At 33.4% G+C, this 23,801-nt stretch overlaps 1 protein-coding gene across 1 annotated transcript in view; it reads right to left on the reverse strand.

The window, feature by feature from the left end:
• Window positions 1-23,801, reverse strand: part of LOC132558167 (uncharacterized) — a 75,638-nt gene that overhangs the window by 30,976 nt on the left and 20,861 nt on the right. Inside the window, exons 11-17 of the mRNA XM_060222699.1 lie at window positions 23,092-23,292; window positions 22,319-22,526; window positions 20,649-20,895; window positions 18,627-18,995; window positions 18,285-18,388; window positions 3,417-3,500; window positions 1,987-2,154 (exon numbers count right to left, since the gene is read on the reverse strand). Of these exons, the coding sequence (XP_060078682.1) occupies window positions 1,987-2,154; window positions 3,417-3,500; window positions 18,285-18,388; window positions 18,627-18,995; window positions 20,649-20,895; window positions 22,319-22,526; window positions 23,092-23,292 (1,381 nt within the window). The remainder of the gene's footprint in view (window positions 1-1,986; window positions 2,155-3,416; window positions 3,501-18,284; window positions 18,389-18,626; window positions 18,996-20,648; window positions 20,896-22,318; window positions 22,527-23,091; window positions 23,293-23,801) is intronic.

Consider the following 23,801-nt stretch of genomic DNA (forward strand, 5'->3'; position numbering starts at 1 on the left):
ATAAACACGTCCAGCTTCATACTGCGCTAAGAAATAAATATTTCTCAATGAGATCACAATTACGAACGTAAAAGTTCACTTTACTTTTCATCAAACTATATATAAATACTTTTAAAGAAAAATAACGTATTGTAATAACAGAGGTATTTTATAAATAAGACATTTCATAGACCTTCAAGTTACTTCAACTTCGACGATATCCATACAACACTTTCTTTGTAAGTGATACAGATGAGAGATATGTCGTCGATGTTCATAATCGAGTTAAAACATATTCTTTTTTCACTCTTCAACATTTTTTGTTCATTTCCTTTCTTCTCGAAACATGAATATCTTAAACAGTTGCTATAGTGATAGGGAGCTCGGAAGATACTGAAATTGAATATTTGTATGTAGTGTAGATGCTAAAATCCCGATAAATGCACGTTATGTTCATTCCTGAAGGTTTTGTCTTTCATTCAGATTAATGCAAACTAGAAATATTATTTCATAATCATATTTGAAATCCATTTTTTTGAATTAACATGAAAACAAGATACCTTTGACCTCTAATTTTGCTATAGAAGACTTACCATCCGATTACGTCATTTGGTCTTACAGTTATAGTCGACCCAGCTCCCACTGTTAAAGTTTGTTCCGCCAATTGGTCATCTGTCGGTTAGATAAAATCACATATAGATAACACAATCAATGAAAAGATTTGAAATAGTAGCAACACGTTATTTACAGTAAGCATTAGAGCAGTCGTCTCATTCAAGCGCTTTTCGGACTGAGAGTATTGCGCTAAATCATTCGGACCGTTGTCTTATTTGATCTTATTTTAGGTTTTAGAACAATTGGGAAGGATCATATATCGTTTGTTTCTTCAAGTTAGTACTTAAATGTAATTGTAACAAACTGAGAACGTTCAGTATATTGTGTTTAATTATCTATATGAAATATAAAGGAACATATATTTAAATGTAAGTATTTTATGTCAATCACCATCAAATATTATAAAGAAAAAAACATGCCGCAGATCAAACGCTCCAGTTATAATTAATACACTCTAAACGAAACCATTAAAGTGCCCTTTCAAAATAAGAAAGAGTTTGTAGTGACATGGTATTTTCGCTATCGCGAGGTACATTAACGCGATCACTAAAATTTAATCCGTGAAATAATAAAACACCAGTGTGTTTGATGTAATTTTTTACGCCGAGATAACGAAATTTTATTTTTAGAAAAAATGTTTCGATTTTTTTACAGGAAAATAACGAAATTTTTGACCCGTGATAATTAACAGTACTGTATTATGATGATACAAGTGCAATCTATATAGTTATGTTTATTTTTCACAAACCAACACAAAATCCATTACGATATCTTAATACAAGTGTACTTTATATAATCCTAATACTTATTTTTATCAATTGTTACTAATAAGTTGATACACAATCCATTATGAGATTTTAATAAGAATGTACCATTTATTACATAGTAAGAAACAAATAACGATGACGTCACACTAAACTGGCATCCACACCATCTTACTAACAATTTACTTCCTTGTCTTTATCGATGAGGTTGCAGTAAAATCATTTATTTTTCCCAGTGAGCTAGAATTTCGTGTGTTTATTTTAAATTTCCATACAACGTTGATTTCGTGGATACATATTCATAATTGTCATTAATGTTTATTTATGTATTTCATATGTAAATTGTACCCAACTAAACAACGAAAATCACTATTTCACGCAAATTAATATTTATACAGTATGACTAATTTAATAGTATCGAGCCAAATAAAGGTCGAAGAAGTGACGATGAGAGTTTCTTCCGGATAAAAGGGTCAATATAATAGCACTATTTATGGCCATTCATTAATAAAAATATAACAGGTCGATAAATCTCAATTATATCAAGTAAATATGTACTATTAATATAATGTCCATTAATGTTAAATGTGTACATAATTGGTTAATCGAATACGAGGCTAATACTTACTTGTATTGAAGGTAAATATATTTTCGCCTACAAGGTCATAATTAGCTCCATTTGGTCGCCATATTTGAAATCGAATTGTACCTAAAGCACTAATAACAGTATGCCACTTGGTGACAAGTCCACAGCAGTCAAATGTATACTTTGTATCCGTGGTTAGATACCCAACACCTTGACATAAAAAAGGAATACTTCAGTGTTGATAACGGTAAATATCTCACCATAAACTATGTACATATACACAATAAGCACATGTATTGATGAACACATGTACATATACACAATGAACTCATGTATTAATGACCATAAACTCTGTACATATACACAATGAACACATGTATTGATCGTAAATATCTCACCATAAACTCTGTACATATACACAATGAACACATGTATTGATGACGTAAATATCTCACCATAAACTCTGTACATATACACAATGAACACATGTATTGATGACGTAAATATCTCACCATAAACTCTGTACATATACACAATGAACACATGTATTGATGACGTAAATATCTCACCATAAACTCTGTACATATACACAATGAACACATGTAGTGATGACAGTAAATATCTCACTATAAACTCTGTACATATACACAATGAACTCATGTATTGATGACGGTGAATATCTCACCATAAACTCTGTACATATACACAATGAACTCATGTATTGATGACGTAAATATCTCACCATAAACTCTGTACATATACACAATGAACACATGTATTGATGTACATATACACAATGAACTCATGTATTAAATATCTCACCATAAACTCTGTACATATACACAATGAACTCATGTATTGATGACGTAAATATCTCACCATAAACTCTGTACATATACACAATGAACTCATGTATTGATGACGGTAAATATCTCACCATAAACTCTGTACATATACACAATGAACACATGTATTGATGACGTAAATATCTCACCATAAACTCTGTACATATACACAATGAACACATGTATTGATGACGTAAATATCTCACCATAAACTCTGTACATATACACAATGAACACATGTATTGATGACATAAATATCTCACCATAAACTCTGTACATATACACAATGAACACATGTATTGATGTAAATATCTCACCATAAACTCTGTACATATACACAATGTAAATATCTCACCATAAACTCTGTACATATATACAATGAACTCATGTATTGATGACGTATATATCTCACCATAAACTCTGTACATATATACAATGAACTCATGTATTGATGACGTAAATATCTCACCATAAACTCTGTACATATACACATACACACACTCATTGAGTGTTGACCAATTCAAATGTCCTCTTTTGTTTTTTTAAACAAATTTTAAATGACAAAACAACGGTATGATGCATTTAAATTCCTAGTTTGACCCTAGTATATACTCGTATATCACTTACCTGTTGATGCTGTATCGAGATTGTCTACGACAGTTGCGGGACTGGCTTCTCCGACAATCTTTGTACCACATGATTGAGAGGCCACTGGAACGATAAGTGTTTGATCGTGTTATTTTAGTCTATCGTATGCGCACTTAATCAAAATTATTATTCACACATTTTCCATTACATTCATATTGCTATGCATTCAATCAGAAACGACGAGAAAATGTCGACATGTTTTCATAGATTTAAATTCACTTTCAAAATAGATGAAACAATTGAAAAAATAAGACTTTTATCAAAGAAAAGGTGGAAGAAAAAGTAGAATAAATCGGAACGGTAAGTGTCTTCGGTCTCATCGACTACACCTGCCATGTAAACATTGACCAATAAAGTCAACTAGAGGCATTCGAAATCACCAGGACTTCTGTCTACTTAAATATATTATATATATTCGTAAAATTCCACTCAGTACACATTTAGACACTTGTGGCAAGGGACTATTCTGGGTGTACCCTTTCCATAAGATGTCCGATTCAAGTACAACAAAGAGACTATGCAAAGAGGACATGTTTGTCAAACTCTTCAAGACGGCACTAAATGCTAATTAATTAGTGTCGTTACGCCTTAAAAATATTAATAACGTCATTATCTTCCCTTATATATTATTGTTTACATTACGTCATAATGTTGTTACCAAGACATTAAAGTATTCGCCTGAAGGTAGCCGAGACACGACTTGAAAACGTTAGCGATAATCAAGTTTATTTGCCTTGTTGGCCTTTTATGTTTACATATTTAAACGATACACAATGTTCTCATCTAATTGAACTATATATATATATATAGTGACACAGTCCAGAATATACACATCTTCTTCTGAAACAGCAAAAATATAACAAAAATTAAAAGACCGGAAAACACGATGAGCTGTAAAACATAAGCGCTTTCATTTCTTCAGATGTTTTACATAATGTACATAGATACAATTGTGACGTCATTAATAATGCAGTTCAATAGTGACGTCATATTTATAAGGGAGATAATAAAAGTACAATTGATAATTCTAGGTTAAACTATTTAGTTTGGGATTGAAGGACATTTCCTTGGTGTTTTTTGACACAAATTTGAGTTGTGATCATACATAATATATAATATGCCAAGTGAGCTACAACTGAAAATGGTTCTCTCAGTGGCAGTAATTCTTATTCATCTTTATCCCATGTGCTTTTGGAAAGCATCAGCACAATGCAAATAATTACTGAAACGTTATATACTGTATATAGGTTGATTAAATCAAAATGTATTACAAAATAGTAGCTGATTTCTTGATTAAACAGAACATATCTACATAATGAATGATCCAGTGGCTGATCAAGTTTTGTATTTTGAGATATAAACTAATCACTAAATGATGTCGTAAATACTGGCCATCGATTGCACTCATCACAATACTTGCTTTCTCCGACAGTTATGAATTTTACTGTATCTATCAACATAATTTTCAAATTATTCATTAAATGAAAAACATGTACAAAATTTAAAAAAAAAATGACCCATTTTGAGACGATTCTTGTAAAGGCGACATGAAAAGTTTTCCATGGACGTGGTATCCTAAGTTTAATTAGTATGTGTGATACTCATCGCCGAAATATGACTATTATTAGTATCTTACAAATATATTTTAAGAAAAGTTATCATATAAAGGTGACGTGAAATTCAACTTACCTTTACCTATACACAGCCAAACCAATATTAGAGAAACAAGCATCGCTATTTGTCTTGCTCAATGATCCTCCATGAAGGATAAAACACGGTATGTGTCATGTTTATCTGTACGTCAGTTATCTACTTTGATGATTCGGTATAAATTTACAAATCAATGGATATGAAATCGTTCCACTTGATCACACCTTGGGAATCACACTCACACTAGTTATGCAATACCATAAAACATTAGTAATTTAAAACGAATCCCTATTTTCTTATAAAAAAAATGGTAAAACTGTCTTTATATTTGAATGTTTGTAAACGAAATCAATATCTTATATTTTATTAAGATCATATAAAAGATATAAAAAAACGACTTAATACAGTTCTATACGGACAAAAAGACAGTTCTCTATGAACCAATAGACAGTTCTATATGGACAAATAGACAGTTCTATACGGACAAATAGACAGTTCTATTAGCACAAATAGACAGTCCTATACGGACAAATAGACAGTCCTATACGGACAAATAGACAGTTCTATACGGACAAAAAACAGTTCTATAAGGACAAATAGACAGTCCTATAAGGACAAAAGACAGTTCTATAAGGACAAATATATAGTTCTATATGGACCAATAGACAGTTCTACAAGGGCAAATAGATAGTCCAATACGGACAAAAGACAGTTCTACAAGGACAAATATATAATTGTATATGGACAAATAGACAGTTCTATACGGACAAATAGACAGTTCTATAAGGACAAATAGACAGTTCTATATGGACCAATAGACAGTTCTATACGAACAAAAAGACAGTTCTATATGGACAAATAGACAGTTCTATACGGACAAATAGACAGTTCTATATGGACAAATAGACAGTCCTATACGGACAAAAAGACAGTTCTATATGGACAAATATACAGTTCTATATGGACCAATAGACAGTTCTATACGGACAAAGAGACAGTTCTATACGGACAAATAGACAGTTCTATATGGACAAATAGACAGTCCTATACGGACAAAAAGACAGTTCTATATGGACCAATAGACAGTTCTATACGGACCAATAGACAGTCCTATACGGACAAATAGACAGTTCTATACGGACCAATAGACAGTTCTATACGGACAAATAGACAGTTCTATACGGACAAAAAGACAGTTCTATACGGACCAATAGACAGTCCTATACGGACAAATAGACAGTTTTATACGGACCAATAGACAGTCCTATACGGACAAATAGACAGTTCTATACGGACAAATAGACAGTTCTATACTTATGTTTTATCAACTTTACCTATATCAGGTTTCATGTTGTGTACGACATCTTTTTATATATAAAGATCTTTATGACTTGTACATACACAAAGTCTGTCCTGTACCTTAAAATCTTTCTTATAGTTCAGTTTTATGTAAATTCTGTTTATCATTATCCTGAATAGATGTAATTCAGACTGCTAGGCGTTCCCGTCCTTCACTAAAATGTTAAGGTTATTTGGCTCGCTGATTTAAGGAAATTTACTACTGACAGACGTCTACAAGAAGAATACAGTATAAGTTATGCATCCCACGGAGCAGGCGTTCACCCTATTTACACAAGCGTGAATTCACGCACGCTTCCATACACTTTAATCTATAAAAGGTCACGCTGTATATACGTACACGATGTCCCATCTCAACAAAACAAGAAACTCCGTCAGCTTTATAACCCGCACCTTATCTATTGCTCTGTTGTTAAAGGTTACTTTTAGACATATATTCTAAGCTTATTATACCTCAGTTTTCAGACCTGGCTATAAGTTTGAGGAAAGATTTAATACACCACATCTAATTACATAAGCTATGTACATGTAATACACATATGTTAATTTGAGCATTTTATTCATTAATTAATAAAATGAAGGACTATTTTTTTTTATCTGAAACTGTTTTTGACTTGAAATTATGAAAAATTTAACTTTGCTTAAGCGTGCTATGCTTTTCAAATTTTGATTGATGATATATACAACCCAAACACGTAGAGTTTTAATATTGTCAACATGTTATAAAGAAGTGATACCTTTATAAAATACACATGAGTAAATTTATTTATTTACATATATTTGAAATCGATTTAAAGCAGTGTATGAACCGATTTCAATGTGACATATTCCTGAGAAGAAATAAACAGATATTCCAATGTTAGAAATATATAAACAGTTCTATCTATCGTACATCAAAACAACTTGCTCTGAACTTAATCATATTAGTCAATCTTGATAACCCTAATGGAAAATTCGAAACCTTTGGACCATCTTTACATCCGTCACTTTAAAATACACCACAAACCATGGACCGCAATGTAATACAGCCAGACCTATGCTAAATCAAAGTTATGGACATGTTTGTCATATCAAAACCCTTAGAAATCTTTTTGATCAATCAAAGTCTACAGAAATCAAAAGATGAAATCTCCAAGCAGATTCTATGAATCATATTTACCTTCATTTCTTCTCCGACCATTAAGCCGATCATGAAACGTCGGACAAGCGAACATATGCCAGAAAAAACAGTGTGAAAAGATAAATCCGTTTAGATTTTGTGTGACAAGTATTTTCTACAGTCAAACAACTAAAAATTGTTTTAAGTCTGACGCTGTACAACCACTATTTTACAGAACGGCCACACTTGTAACAATTGTTGTAGGTCTGACGCTGTAAAACCACTATTTTATAAAACGGCCACACTTGTAACAATTGTTTTAAATCTGACGCTGTACAACCACTATTTTATAAAACGGCCACACTTGTAACTATTGTTGTAGGTCTGACGCTGTAAAACCACTATTTTCTAAAAAGGCCACACTTGTAACTATTGTTGTAGGTCTGACGCTGTAAAACCACTATTTTCTAAAAAGGCCACACTTGTAACAATTGTTGTAGGTCTGACGCTGTAAAACCACTATTTTCTAAAACGGCCACACTTGTAACAATTGTTTTAAATCTGACGCTGTACAACCACTATTTTATAAAACGGCCACACTTGTAACAATTGTTGTAGGTCTGACGCTGTAAAACCACTATTTTCTAAAACGGCCACACTTGTAACAATTGTTTTAAATCTGACGCTGTACAACCACTATTTTATAAAACGGCCAAACTTGTAACAATTGTTTTAAATCTGACGCTGTACAACCACTATTTTATAAAACGGCCACACTTGTAACAATTGTTTTAAATCTGACACTGTACAACCACTATTTTCTAAAACGGCCACACTTGTAACAATTGTTTTAAATCTGACGCTGAGCAACCACTATTTTACAGAACGGCCACACATGTAACAATTGTTTTAAATCTGGCGCTGTACAACCACTATTTTATAAAACGGCCACACTTGTAACAATTGTTTTAAATCTGACGCTGTACAACCACTATTTTATAAAACGGCCACACTTGTAACAATTGTTTTAAATCTGACGCTGTACAACCACTATTTTATGAAATGGCCACACTTGTAACAATTGTTTTAAATCTGACGCTGTACAACCACTATTTTATGAAATGGCCACACTTGTAACAATTGTTTTAAATCTGACGCTGAGCAACTACTATTTTCTAAAACGGCCACACTTGTAACAATTGTTTTAAATCTGACGCTGTACAACCACTATTTTATAAAAAAAAAAAGGCCACACTAGTAACAATTGTTTTAAATCTGACACTGTACAACCACTATTTTACAGAACGGCCACACTTGTAACAATTGTTTTAAGTCTGACACTGTACAACCACTATTTTATAAAACGGCCACACTTGTAACAATTGTTTTAAATCTGACGCTGAGCAATCACTATTTTCTAAAAAGGCCACACTTGTAACAATTGTTTTAAGTCTGACACTGTACAACCACTATTTTATAAAATGGCCACACTTGTAACAATTGTTGTAGGTCTGACACTGTACAACCACTATTTTATAAAATGGCCACACTTGTAACAATTGTTTTAAATCTGACACTGTACAACCACTATTTTATAAAACGGCCACACTTGTAACAATTGTTTTAAATCTGACGCTGAGCAATCACTATTTTATAAAAAGGCCACACTTGTAACAATTGTTTTAAGTCTGACACTGTACAACCACTATTTTCTAAAACGGCCACACTTGTAACAATTGTTTTAAATCTGACGCTGAGCAATCACTATTTTATAAAAAGGCCACACTTGTAACAATTGTTTTAAGTCTGACACTGTACAACCACTATTTTATAAAACGGCCACACTTGTAACACTTGTTTTAAATCTGACACTGTACAACCACTATTTTACAGAACGGCCACACCTGTAACAATTGTTTTAAGTCTGACACTGTACAACCACTATTTTATAAAACGGCCACACTTGTAACAATTGTTTTAAATCTGACGCTGAGCAATCACTATTTTCTAAAAAGGCCACACTTGTAACAATTGTTTTAAGTCTGACACTGTACAACCACTATTTTATAAAATGGCCACACTTGTAACAATTGTTGTAGGTCTGACACTGTACAACCACTATTTTATAAAATGGCCACACTTGTAACAATTGTTTTAAATCTGACACTGTACAACCACTATTTTATAAAACGGCCACACTTGTAACAATTGTTTTAAATCTGACGCTGAGCAATCACTATTTTATAAAAAGGCCACACTTGTAACAATTGTTTTAAGTCTGACACTGTACAACCACTATTTTCTAAAACGGCCACACTTGTAACAATTGTTTTAAATCTGACGCTGAGCAATCACTATTTTATAAAAAGGCCACACTTGTAACAATTGTTTTAAGTCTGACACTGTACAACCACTATTTTATAAAACGGCCACACTTGTAACACTTGTTTTAAATCTGACACTGTACAACCACTATTTTACAGAACGGCCACACCTGTAACAATTGTTTTAAGTCTGACACTGTACAACCACTATTTTATAAAACGGCCACACTTGTAACAATTGTTTTAAATCTGACACTGAACAACCACTATTTTATAAAATGGCCACACTTGTAACAATTGTTGTAGGTCTGACACTGTACAACCACTATTTTATAAAATGGCCACACTTGTAACAATTGTTTTAAATCTGACACTGTACAACCACTATTTTATAAAACGGCCACACTTGTAACAATTGTTTTAAATCTGACGCTGAGCAATCACTATTTTATAAAAAGGCCACACTTGTAACAATTGTTTTAAATCTGACACTGTACAACCACTATTTTATAAAATGGCCACACTTGTAACAATTGTTGTAGGTCTGACACTGTACAACCACTATTTTATAAAATGGCCACACTTGCAACAATTGTTTTAAATCTGACACTGTACAACCACTATTTTATAAAACGGCCACACTTGTAACAATTGCTTTAAATCTGACGCTGAGCAATCACTATTTTATAAAAAGGCCACACTTGTAACAATTGTTTTAAGTCTGACACTGTACAACCACTATTTTATAAAACGGCCACACTTGTAACAATTGTTTTAAATCTGACGCTGAGCAATCACTATTTTATAAAAAGGCCACACTTGTAACAATTGTTTTAAGTCTGACACTGTACAACCACTATTTTATAAAACGGCCACACTTGTAACAATTGTTTTAAATCTGACGCTGTACAACCACTATTTTATAAAACGGCCACACTTGTAACAATTGTTTTAAATCTGACGCTGAGCAATCACTATTTTATAAAAAGGCCACACTTCTAACAATTGTTTTAAGTCTGACACTGTACAACCACTATTTTATAAAACGGTCACACTTGTAACAATTGTTTTAAATCTGACGCTGAGCAATCACTATTTTATAAAAAGGCCACACTTGTAACAATTGTTTTAAGTCTGACACTGTACAACCACTATTTTATAAAACGGCCACACTTGTAACAATTGTTTTAAATCTGACGCTGAGCAATCACTATTTTATAAAAAGGCCACACTTGTAACAATTGTTTTAAGTCTGACACTGTACAACCACTATTTTATAAAACGGCCACACTTGTAACAATTGTTTTAAATCTGACGCTGTACAACCACTATTTTATAAAAAGGCCACACTTGTAACAATTGTTTTAAATCTGACGCTGAGCAACCACTATTTTATATAATGGCCACACTTGTAACAATTGTTTTAAATCTGACGCTGTACAACCACTATTTTATAAAACGGCCACACTTGTAACAATTGTTTTAAATCTGACGCTGAGCAATCACTATTTTATAAAAAGGCCACACTTCTAACAATTGTTTTAAGTCTGACGCTGTACAACCACTATTTTATAAAACGGTCACACTTGTAACAATTGTTTTAAATCTGACGCTGAGCAATCACTATTTTATAAAAAGGCCACACTTGTAACAATTGTTTTAAGTCTGACACTGTACAACCACTATTTTATAAAACGGCCACACTTGTAACAATTGTTTTAAATCTGACGCTGAGCAATCACTATTTTATAAAAAGGCCACACTTGTAACAATTGTTTTAAGTCTGACACTGTACAACCACTATTTTATAAAACGGCCACACTTGTAACAATTGTTTTAAATCTGACGCTGAGCAACCACTATTTTATATAATGGCCACACTTGTAACAATTGTTTTAAATCTGACGCTGTACAACCACTATTTTATAAAAAAAAAGGCCACACTTGTAACAATTGTTTTAAATCTGACGCTGTACAACCACTATTTTATAAAAAGGCCACACTTGTAACAATTGTTTTAAATCTGACGCTGAGCAACCACTATTTTATATAACGGCCACACTTGTAACAATTGTTTTAAATCTGACGCTGTACAACCACTATTTTATAAAAAAAAAAAAGCCCACACTTGTAACAATTGTTTTAAATCTGACGCTGTACAACCACTATTTTATAAAACGGCCACACTTGTAACACTTGTTTTAAATCTGACGCTGTACAACCACTATTTTACTATGTTAAGTAGATAAAACAAAGTAGGTCGTTCTAACGCGCTCGAAAACAATACACACGGAAATAATAAGTAATAAGTTATATGATATGTATTTCATAATGTGCTTTAACAAATGCCGAAACACGGGTTTTATGAAGCAGTTAAATTCATTTTTTGGCTCTACACACAGACTGTTTGAATAAGTTTAATTCAATTTTTGAACTCTACACACAGGCTGTATGAAGCAGTTTACTTCAGTTTTTGGCTCTACACACAAATAATATGAAGCATTTTTATTCATTTTCTTAACTCTACACACAGACTGTATGAAGCAGTTTTATCCATTTTTGACTCTACACACAAACTGTATGAAGCAACCAGATTCATTTTCATAACTCTTGACACTGGCTGAATGAAGCAGTTAAATTCATTTTTTGACTCTACACACAGACTGTTTGAATAAGTTTAATTCAATTTTTGAACTCTACACACAGGCTGTATGAAGCAGTTTACTTCAGTTTTTGGCTCTACACACAAATAATATGAAGCATTTTTATTCATTTTCTTAACTCTACACACAGACTGTATGAAGCAGTTTTATCCATTTTTGACTCTACACACAAACTGTATGAAGCAACCAGATTCATTTTCATAACTCTTAGACACTGGCTGAATGAAGCAGTTAAATTCATTTTTTGACTCTACACACAGACTGTTTGAATAAGTTTAATTCAATTTTTGAACTCTACACACAGGCTGTATGAAGCAGTTTACTTCAGTTTTTGGCTCTACACACAAATAATATGAAGCATTTTTATTCATTTTCTTAACTCTACACACAGGCTGTATGAAGCACTTAGATTCATTTTCTTAACTCTAGACACAGGCTTATGAAGCAGATTAATCCATATTTGGCTGTACACACAGGCTATATGAAGGAGTTTAATTTTTGTGGCTCTACACACAGACTGTATGATGCAGTTTTATTTTTGACTCTATACACATGCGGAATGAAGCAGTTTTATCCATTTTTAACTCAACACACAGACTGTATGAAGCAACCAGATTCATTTTCATAACTCTTGACACTGGCTGAAGGAAGTAGGTTAATTCATTTTTTGGCTCTACACACAGACTGTTTGAAGCAGTTAGATTCATTTTCTTAGCTCTAGACACAGGCTTATGAAGCAGTTTAATCCATATTTGGCTGTACACACAGGCTATATGAAGGAGTTTGATTATTTTTTTGACTACACACAGGCGGAGATGGCACCATCCTATGCAAATATGTTTATGGGCCACCTTCATTTTAGGATACTTGCAGCAGCCCCCTTGAAGAAACCACTCAGCTGGTTTTGATTCATTGATGACATTGAGATCAAGTGGACGTCTGGTCGAGAATCTCTCGAAAATTTCATTTGTTTTGCAAACGAATTCCACAAGACCATTAAGTTTACTGCTGACATCTCCGGCGAGAAATACATTTTCTTGGACACTTGTTCAACACTCACCAACGGAGAAATAAGCATGGATTTATACAGTAAACCAACGGACACTCACCAATACCTTCACTCATCTAGTTGTCACCCACCTCATACCACAAGGGGCATTCCATACTGCCAACCGTTGAGAATCAGACGTATTGTTTCTGACGACAACACCGTTAGACGGCGTTGCTTAGAACTGAAATCCCATCTACTCAATAGGGGGTATAAGGCACGAAATCAACAGAGTTAAAAGAACTGGATAGGGCCAGTACACTTGAATACAAGGTGCGACCAAAAACTGGGAGAGCAACTTGTGCTGTGACCTTTCACCCCTGCATGCCACCATTGTCAACAATTTTCCAGAAACACTGGTAAATCGTGCTGTCGCCCAGTAAGCAGTAAGCTAAGAACAACACCCCACACTCCTGCAACTGGCTGTTTAAAACATGTAACAGGTGCAAGCTTTGTTCGTATACTCGCAGCACCAATTAATTCAAATGTGAGGTCAATGGTCAGAACTACCACATCCTCAAGTCGTTATCCTGCACATCGGCCAATGTAATATACTTGATCACGTGTGCTAAGTGACATTTGCAGTATTTGGGGGTGATCGAAACACCACTTAATCTCAGGATCAACAATCACTTATGTTCTATCAAAAAGAAACTGCATGTAGCAAGACATTTCAACATGCCAAGTCATTCGTGGCATGACATGAAGGTGGTACCCATTGATCACTGCAGGAGTTGGGGTGACCAACAACATCTCAGTAAGGAACGACACTGGGATCAACCAACTCCAAACCTGCTACCCACTCGGCATGAATGAGAGATGATCATGCTACTACATACAGGTCCGGGCAATCATTCCTGGCAGACAGTACATCTCAAGCTACCACCGAGGCAACTAGTATGATATCACACACCTATCCGCCCTCTTTAAAAAAATCTATTTATATTTTTCGAATAAAGTTACTTGCTCTACTTATTGCACTCCTTATTTAGTTACTAAATCAGTTTCCTTCCTTTTTGAGATTGGCGCTGTTTACTACCTCTAGTCCGGAAGTAGTAATTTCTAGTTTTATGGGGCGACTTTTCTTTGGGCGAGTTGACTAATTTGGGGACTATTTGACCATCTTCAAATTATTTAAAATCATAATATATATAGATATTTACATTCAACTAGTGTTTTTTTTATCAAATTACTTTTTATTGTAACTACACATACATTTAAAATTGTTTTACAATAAATTTTCTTATTTTTGATTAAACAATTCCTCATTTAGAATGTGGCCCAAGATGTAACGGTAGAATACTTTCCTCGGAGTGTGACATGCAACTGTTTTTGTTGCGATCAAATATACGCTCAGTGTCTAGAATGCAAAACATACCGAGATTTATGTAAAACATTTTTATATTTTAATCACCATCTTACATACAACAACTTGGGATGGTTTTCTGTCCATCATAAAGGGCCTTCGGCGTCCATCGACCAAAGTGATTATCGAGACACCTAAATTTACACCACCGCTCTCGATTTAGACTTATAACTTTGTATTTGTTTTATGTTCTATGTATTTGATGAAATTTATGTAATGTTTGTGTCTAGATAAAGGGGCAGGTTGCCCCGAACATTTGACAATTCGCTTGTCCGTACTGATGCTATTACTTCATATAAATGTATGTATGATAAGGTGCTATTCAATTTAGTGTTTTTTGTAAAATCTTCAGCGATAAAACTATATGTTGATAACGATGACCTCTCAATATATATCAAAGGAAATAGTACATATTCAAAAGAAGTCTCAAGTTTGTCATCTTTTTTCACATTATTATTTTCATACGGTCCGAGGTATGGGAATAAGAAAGTTACGCATTAAATACGTGAACAACAAATGATATACCCAGAAGCTTTATTAAAAATAAAATTGTAAAACCGGATTCAAAATGTTAACAAAGAGAATATTTGCACAAAAATTACAAGGAGAATAAAGTTTGCTATCCAGACGGAAAAAAATAAAATCATCAGCAACACTCCCCACATAAATCTTAATAAATTCAAGTTAGTAATATCAAATGAGGACGACGTAAATAATAACGGAACAACGTAATTGATAATAGTAATATTCTAGCAATATCTCCATGGCTTTATCTTTAGAAGAAATTCATTATATAAACTTCCAGTCTTCCTATTGTAGAGAGTACATTTCTGTTTCCAGGAAAAATGCAAAATATGATTCATAACATTGAATTAACATGTTAAAAATATTACCGTAGAATCGACCAATCAGAACGCAGGAAGTCTCCCATCCCACATCTCCATTGATATATTACCGTATAATCGACCAATGAGAATGTAGGAGAGCTTTCCATTACACCTACTTGGGTATTTGATCGTTAAATCGAAGTTATTCACGAGAAGTTTAGAAAGCAACAGAGAAAGCACCGACTTGGTAGAAGAATCTTGATTGAAGCCCAAGCTCAGTAATTTTGGGTATGACATGAACAAAAGAAATATAAATATATAAACACTACACAAAGAAGAAATACAAAATATTATAAACACTACACAATTAAGGAATACAAAATATTATAAACACTTCACAATTAAGGAATACAAAATATTATAAACACTACACAATTAAGGAATACAAAATATTATAAACACTTCACAATTAAGGAATACAAAATATTATAAACACTTCACAGAGAAGAAATACAAAATATTATAAACACTACACAATTAAGGAATACAAAATATTATAAACACTACACAAAGAAGGAATACAAAATATTATAAACACTACACAATTAAGGAATACAAAATATTATAAACACTACACAATTAAGGAATACAAAATATTATAAACACTACACAATTAAGGAATACAAAATATTATAAACACTACACAAAGAAGGAATACAAACTATTATAAACACTACACAATTAAGGAATACAAAATATTATAAACACTACACAATTAAGGAATACAAAATATTATAAACACTACACAATTAAGGAATACAAAATATTATAAACACTACACAATTAAGGAATACAAAATATTATAAACACTACACAATTAAGGAATACAAAATATTATAAACACTACACAATTAAGGAATACAAAATATTATAAACACTACACAATTAAGGAATACAAAATATTATAAACACTACACAATTAAGGAATACAAAATATTATAAACACTACACAAAGAAGGAATACAAAATATTATAAACACTACACAATTAAGGAATACAAAATATTATAAACACTACACAAAGAAGAAATACAAAATATTATAAACACTTCACAATTAAGGAATACAAAATATTATAAACACTACACAATTAAGGAATACAAAATATTATAAACACTACACAATTAAGGAATACAAAATATTATAAACACTACACAAAGAAGGAATACAAAATATTATAAACACTACACAAATAAGAAATACAAAATATTATAAACACTTCACAGAGAAGAAATACAAAATATTATAAACACTACACAAAGAAGAAATACAAAATATTATAAACACTTCACAGAGAAGAAATACAAAATATTATAAACACTTCACAGAGAAGAAGGAATACAAAATATTATAAACACTTCACAGAGAAGAAATACAAAATATTATAAACACTTCACAGAGAAGAAATACAAAATATTATAAACACTTCACAGAGAAGAAATACAAAATATTATAAACACTTCACAATTAAGAAATACAAAATATTATACTTGACAAATACTGTACATGAAATATCACCAAAAAGTACCAAACAGTAGTCAAATAGCGAATACGGAATTTTAACACAAATCAAGAACGTACGATACCAAAAATACTCCCAACAGGAAACACTTCCTAGAAATTTATGTCGTTCATGTTTTTATTTTCGAAATTCCATATAAGGATCATGTCTGTTTCTGGATTATCGGGGTTAATCGATGCCGTGTGTAACTCCGCTATTCTATCGATGTTCGACACTGGAACAGAAATGTCATAACATGCATTTTTATTAACAAGACAATGAGAGAAAAGAGCATATTTATGCATACACAAAAAACAAGAACAACATATAGACATATGAACAGCATCTTGAACCAAACTCAAACACGATTTAATAAGAATACTGCTTCATCGACAACAGCCGCCATTTAAATATTGATCAACCCTATGTTTGTGAAGCGTGTAGGATGTATTTTTAACAAATTAATTTTTAAAAATAAGCGTGGTTCACATTTGAACATCTGTTCTTATTCCCCTATAACGTTTTATGGATCTGTCGGGTTTTCTTTTGTTCATATTTTTCCTAGTTTAATCGATCTTGAGTTTAAATTAATATCACACTCACAAAGATTTTTTTTTCTGTGTTTGTTTAGCTCAAGTTTTCATTAGTAAAATGCTATTGTTCGATATTTCGTACTTACGCCGTGTTTCCGAAGTCACTATGGGACCAAATATTCCATTCATACTTTCCGTCATTGTTTTCTAATTGTCGGACTGAATGAAGAAAGAATATCACTCAATTATAAAGTTAGACACACCTTAATCTGCTGTTCTTGATACTAAATCGTTCGAGATGGTACTGATATATGTATACATGTTTGAAGGAAACGTCTGCACGCTATTTATTGCTGAATAAAAATCTTTCAAAATCAAATGGCTGTTTAGATTACTACTCCGCTAGTGACAAACCTACCTTTGTTTCCTTTGATGTTCTTGGCTTTGACCTTTTTTGGAAGTTTAACTTTCGTGATCCTTTTGCTACGACTACGCCATTTGCACCGCATCGACCTGCTATTGCTGAAAAGTTCATCCATCCACACCACAGTTAATTATGCAGTCGTTTTGAAAGAAATTTGCGATCATTTTAACCCATGAACACTACTTGCAATATAGTTTCTCAAGAGACTAGATTAATTTCGTGTTGACTCAGCAGTGACTTTGTCATTTACAATGGTACGATACACAACTATTTCTACAGCCAAACATAGATTTTATTGTTCGGATTCAATTCCTACTGGTTTTCCGTAATACTGACCATAATTTTCCGATTTTGGAAAAAGCACCAGGACTTCGTATACATCTGTATATTATGTAGACGAGCAGTGTTAACATAGCGGCCAGTAGGATCACCATTGGTATAAACCAGGCTAGGGTCTCGGGGTCGTCCAGGAAGTTGGAAATACTCCCTAAATCATCAAAGTTGGGAAACGCTAGTGACGAGGGGGAAGATGTAGTGGTGATGGCCGTTGCGGCGGAAGCGGCTGTGGTAGTCACAGGGTCAATAAGGATGACGTTCACAGCAGCAGTGTCCTTGAGGCCATTATTGTTTTTGGCAGTCAAGGTCATTGGAAACGAATCACCTACGTTGTAGGTCGTGGTGCTAAAGTTGACATTATTGTAAATTCTGGAACACATAATAACACTTTATCATTTTTGTGTTCCGGTCAATGACATAAATGGATTGTCCACAATACTTTCTTGAATCAAGTTCAAGAAAATTCTTTGTCCATATGTTTGTAGCTACTTCCACTATGCCTTATAGACAAATGATAGTAATGAAGAGAACATGATTGATATAAATCAGACCAGATAAAGTGCTACATCATAATGTTGCTATATTTTATTTTTAGCGTTGAAATTAATGTTGTATTAACTTTTCCAAACAGCAATATGAATTTCGACTGTAACATTTTGAAGTGTTTAACATCACTTAGGAATGCTATCACACAAAGACGACCCAGAACAAGAGGCCAAGAGGGCCTGTATCGCTCACTGGATCTTTATGACCAACAGTACTATATCTGTTTATATGTTCCATGTTTAACACATTTGACCCTTGTAACCTTGACTATGGGTCAAGGTCATTTCTTTTACTTTCTTAGACTTCATAAAAGGAACATACTGGCCAAATATCATTATTCTAGGCTTTTCGATATTTCAGAAGAAATTGTTTAAACGTTTTAACACATTTGACACCTGTGACCTTGCAGATTGGTCAAGGTCATATCTTTTAACAAACTTTGTAGAACACCAGAAGAGGAACATAGTAGTCTAATATAATGATTTTAGGCCTTCCGGTATTTGGGTAGAAGTCGTGCAAATGTTTTAAAACATTTGGCATCTGCGACCTTGAATATGGGTCAAGGTCATTTCTTCCTACAAACTTTGTTGGCCTTCATCAAAGGAACCTTCCAGCCTTATATAATGATACTTGGCCTCCCGGTATTTTGGAAGAAGTCGCTTAAAGTTTGAAATACATTTTACCTTTTTGACCTTGAATATGGGTTAAGGTAATTTCTTTTTGCATGCTTTGTTGGGTTTAATCAAAGGAAGATTCCAGCTATATGTAATGATTCTAGGCCTTCCGGTATTTTGGAAGATGTCGTTTAAAAGTTTTAACACATTGGACCTGTGTGACCTTGAATATGGGAAAAGGTCATTTCTTTTCGCAAACTTTGTTGGGCTTCATCAAAGAAACCATCCAGCCAAATATAATGATTCTAGACCTTACGGTTTTTTGGAAGAAGTCGTTAAAAATTTTAACACATTTCACCTCTGTGACCTTGAATATGGGTCAAGCTTATTTTTCTCGCAAACATTGTTGGACTTCATCAAAGGAACCTTCCTGCCATATATTATGATTCTAGGCCTTCCGGTATTTTGGAAGAAGTCGTTTAAAGGTTTTAACGCATTTGACCTCTGTGACCTTTAATATAGGTCAAGGCAATTTCTTTTCGCAAACTTTGATGGGCATCATCAAAGGAAGATTCCAGTCATATATGATGATTCTAGGCCTTCCGGTATTTTGGAAGAAGTCGTTTAAAGGTTTTCTTTTCGTAAAATTTGTTGGGCTTCATCAAAGGAACCTTCTAGGCTTTTCGGTATTTCAGTTTGTTAAGTTGTTTAAATGAAAAAAATGACGGACGCAGGACAGACGGACAGATCTACGGACGGTACGACGGACGACGGACGCCGCGGTATGGCATAACCTCACTTGACCCTTTGGGCCAATTGAGCTTAAAATCGTGAACAATATGAAATGCAGTAGGTCGTAGACCTGCAGCAGTCTGTCACGCCGAAGAGCCCCGCCCCTCCTGTCAACGTGTAGGACGTATCGTTATGGTCAGGCAGGACATCGATGTCTGTGGAAGAGAATGGCCCAAATTGTGATCCTGCTCTCGTGTTTATTGGCAGAAAATATGTGTACGTGTCCTTATTCAACAGGGGCGGGTTGTCGTTTTCTTCATTGATGACGATGTTTAAGTCAGCGGTGACAGTATGCCCAGCTTCATCAGTAGCTGTCACTGAAGATAACATAGTCACGTCATAAATTATGTTTGTTTCCTTATTTGGTCAAAATAAATCAGAAAAACAATCTTAATTGTATTATGTATCGTGTTAATCCACTGGCAAAATATTTGAAGAGGAAAACTATTTCCAACACTTTTACAACAAGAATAATAAATACACCCAAAAAGTAATACTTTGGTTCTAAATAGGTTACCCGTGCTGAAGAATCCCAATTTTAGGAGGGAAAATGATAATCGTTTCACGAAAAGTATAGCCAAAATGTTATTCAGGATGTATGTGTTTATTGTACTAAGCGAACGTAGAGACGACAATGACAGTAAAAAAAATTGACGTAGAGAAATGATATACCCATTGAGGATATTTGGTCTCTCTAGCACACTAAGTAGGTGTTATTCAGTTTCTCCAAGGCATCAATTAATTATTCCAACTGTTGAATGAACTTTCGCGTAATATCACACATAGTTTTACACTTGCGCGCGTTTTGATGGGATGACAAGTTTTACTCCTACCTAAAGGGCATTTCCTACATTCACGACAATTTGAACGCGCAGTAAGTAATTCACAACTGATAATAATTTGATCTTGATTTGGATTTTTGTTCTGTTTTGCTTTGAAGATAACAGACCTATTGAGTTCTAGCTACGATTTGCACTGAGTTACAATATATATGTATTTCTGAAAGTGTCACTTTTGCATATTTATTCGGAGCTTTTCACAAAAGGTCACATCACTACATCTCAACTGATGACGCAAAGAAAACAGACGTTTACACAATAGGTCAATTGCACTGTTTTGTTATGGCAGAAGTAAGTCACACAAACTCACTGTTTCATATATGATATGTTTATACCGTTAGCTATTTTACAAAAAGGTCTAAAACATTTGTTAAAGCTCTTGGACTTTTATATCTATTACTTCATTTACTTATTTATCTATTGTAAATGTTGAAACATAAGCATTATGAGTGAAAGAAACGCTAACACTACAGCCAATCGTTGTTTAACCTCTGTTTTGATATCGCACTTCATTCAATACCTGCATTTTCTGGATAAACAATGTGTTAATAGTAGGAGTTTACAAAAGGAAACAAATCGTGACCTTATCACTATTAAAGGAACAAGTCTTACGTATTTATCCATTGGACAACATGATTCACATAAGCGTAAACAAAATGCAGATTCGCGTTTTTGTAATTTAACTGACATGTATACGGAATACATGATCATATTTTTTCTAAACTATCCCATTCTAATCAGCTTAATATCTGATTTTCCTTTACAATATTTCCGTTTGAGCTCAATCATGAATGAAATAATTTTCTGTGTTATCAACAAATATATAAACCTTGATGATGGAGAACTCTTTTGATATGCTAATTAGCGCCAGTAGAGATATCTAGATCATTTAAACACTGACCAACACACGTTATAGTCTCAGACGTTTTCTGTGAAGCGTCAAGGTCATACTCCGCTGCCTTGGTGACACGCCCTGTGCTAGGGTCCATAGAAAACAACCCCGTGTTTGCGCCACAGTCCATGGTAAGTGTCTGTGTGTCTCGCTTATCGTCTGGGTCAATAACAGAATTGGCCAACGTAGGGCTGAGGTCTGGGAAAGTGGTAGTTGTCTGAAATATCAGACATCCTAGTAATTACCCAATACATTGACATGTTATCAAAATCTTATCAAACGATTGTTTATTTATTTGTTGAGGAACTGTATATCAAACAATAAGTTGAAAGATATGAATAACACAGTTAACAAGAAGGTATTAAACATCATATACCACCAGAAACCTAAATATATGCCGAACAGATGTACTACACAACAAAAAACAAAAAAACAAAACCAAAAATGAAAATCAGACAAACAAACAAAAATCAACAACAACAAAACAAAAAACAAAAACAACAAAATAAAAATAAACAAAACGAAATTAAAAAAAAAAAAGCAAAATGGAAAAACCAGGAAAAAATCATTTTTCCAAAACTTATCACAACTTGTTATATTGTAAATGTTATGCACATACTAAGAATCATTTTTGTGTACTTTTAAAACTAAATTGATGTGCATTCTGTTCAAATGTCTAAGGTGTGGGCTTTCTTATTTCCATTTTGCATTGTGATCCTTTCAAAAAGATTATTCTGAAATGAGATATCTAATAAGGATCAAACAGACGATTTTCACAGTACCTCTACACCAGCTATTTGATAAGTGGGTTGTGAAAACCCCGTTTGTTGTTCGTTGACGTCTGTAATTTCTATTGTGAAATATTTGGTAGTTGATTGTTCTCTTCCGTCGTCTGCTGTCATGGCAACGTCAAATGATGTCATTTCTTTAGCTAACAGTTCTTCGTAGTCAAGGTTAACTTTCGGCGTCACAATTCCATCTGTCTTACAGAAACAGGAAATAAGATATTGAAATCGTTTTCATACGCAACAAAGTTTTCAGCAGAATATGATAACGATCTTTACTGAAAATGATTTACACGAACGCATTACCAGGATAAACACTTAAAACAAAAATATATATATATAATGAATGTTAAAAGAAAGATAATTCATAACGAGATTTGATGAAACTAAAACAAAATAAAATCAAGATTTACAAGATGGTCCTTGAAAACGTAAATGGAGAATAAGACCAGATGTTTCGAAAAAGTAAGCGTCTTCTGCTTTATCATCGACACTCTCGATGTAAATCATGGTTCAGATATTGACAGGTGACAAAGTCTTAACAACGTCATTTCGAAAGGTGTGAAATACACTGTTACCTTGTGATATCATGTTGAACGTTAGCGATGCTCTATGAAATACTCCTTCAGTCCTGTTATTGTTAACCTTGTCCTAACTTGAGAACGTGACATTATTTTAATGATTTGATCAATAACTATATGAAATGT

This window comes from Ylistrum balloti, unplaced genomic scaffold, assembly GCF_031769215.1.
Source record: "Ylistrum balloti isolate Yb309-2 unplaced genomic scaffold, AGI_CSIRO_Ybal_v1 Utg370766, whole genome shotgun sequence".
In the NCBI taxonomy this organism is placed as follows: Eukaryota; Metazoa; Mollusca; class Bivalvia; order Pectinida; family Pectinidae; genus Ylistrum; species Ylistrum balloti.